The sequence below is a fragment of the Halyomorpha halys genome, unplaced genomic scaffold, assembly GCF_000696795.3.
Source record: "Halyomorpha halys isolate HHAL.00 unplaced genomic scaffold, Hhal_1.1 Scaffold1347.1, whole genome shotgun sequence".
In the NCBI taxonomy this organism is placed as follows: Eukaryota; Metazoa; Arthropoda; class Insecta; order Hemiptera; family Pentatomidae; genus Halyomorpha; species Halyomorpha halys.
The window spans coordinates 204,804-206,286 of record NW_027115535.1 but is presented as its reverse complement, the minus strand read 5'-3'; the positions used below and the strand labels follow the sequence as shown (position 1 = coordinate 206,286).

At 29.9% G+C, this 1,483-nt stretch overlaps 1 protein-coding gene across 1 annotated transcript in view; it reads right to left on the bottom strand.

Moving 5' to 3' along the window:
- Positions 1-345: 345 nt before the first annotated feature.
- The window catches only part of LOC106689378 (F-box only protein 25), a 17,130-nt gene continuing 15,992 nt past the window's right edge, over positions 346-1,483 (bottom strand). The window contains exon 8 of the mRNA XM_014434321.3: positions 346-1,199. Coding sequence (XP_014289807.1) covers positions 1,037-1,199 — 163 coding nt within the window. The 3' untranslated portion in view covers positions 346-1,036. The remainder of the gene's footprint in view (positions 1,200-1,483) is intronic.

Here is a 1,483-nt window from a genome sequence, read left to right as displayed (position 1 = left end):
TAGCTGCAGAAAATTATTCTCTGTTAGGAGGCACAGTCCGGTTTCTCTCATTAGAATTATTCGATTAGCCTCTGGTGCCTCAAAGGCAGTATACAATTATGTACTTATTCATCTAAACTACTAAAGTTTTGATGAGGTTAAAGGGTGTTAGATTAGATAGATTTCTTGGATTATGGTTGAAAAAGGATTCTTTTATTAAACCATCTTTATTTTTAATTGAACCTACAATGTTAATAATAATAAAAGAAACACTTCTTTATCTTAATTTACCCACAGACTTACAATGTAATAGTAATTAAACAGGATACTAGAGGTGAATAATTAAAGAAATGAAAAAAAAACACAAATTCCTTCATACATTTATTACAAAATTAATCTCAATATATTCAATAAAAGTTTTCACAGAATAGCTATCTAATTCCTATAATCTATAATATTAAAATCACAGCTTCAAACTGTAAAGAAAACAGTCGTAAACAGCTTAGCAATATCATACATTCTTCGACAAAAAACCTTCACCAAAAAATAATTGATTGGTCGAAGAAATATATTTCAATCATTTTCATAGACATAATAAGTACTAGAGCTGATAAAAATATATTTTATAGATTAATTTCATTTAATTATTTCTTTGCCTCAAATCTATAATATAGAAAATCCATTGACTTAAAGCTTAAGAAGCAATTATTAAAAAGAAAACCATGTGCAGTCATTAGAAAGTGATTTCCTAGTAGAAAATATCTTCAAGGAAGAACGTATACCCCTTTCAGGAAGAAAAAATACTTCCTACGCTAGTCATACAATGCTCAAGTTAGTAGGAATATCTAGACACTACCTCAAAATAATCGCTCTTAAATATGCTATAATCCACATATCCTTCAACTTATTGGGTTAGTGATCCTCTTAAGCTGGCCTATAAGTTCACAAGTGTAATTCATTTCGCCATCCCTACAGGCAGCAATGAAGAATAATTGTATATTAAAAAAATCAAATAAAAAAGATTTTTTCTTTAAAATCAATTACATAGTAAATGCAATTAGAGTGAAAAAAATGCAAGAAAAGCAGTTGGGGAAACAGGAACATGAAGAGACCGAGATCGCCCAGGAATGCACGGGTGACCAGAGCTAGCCCAGAACAGAGACCTGCAATCACGGCACAGCCTAACTGTGTCAGCGTACTCCTCCCTCAGTCCATATTTCCTAAACAGAATCCATATTTCCTAAAATTAGAAAGTTTTAATATCATATAAAACAAAGCATTCATTTTATTTAGCATATGTTTGAAATTTAATCATTTATGACAGCAGAAGCAGATCAGTTTATTCTTGTCAATTTTTGAAATTTATTTGAGACATATCGCTGTAATTTCTAAACAACATAAAATGGGGATATATTTAAGTGTATGGGTAATCTTTACTATTTTACAAGTTGAATGTCTATGAATTTTGCTGTTTATTACTATGACACAAACAGCTTTATATATA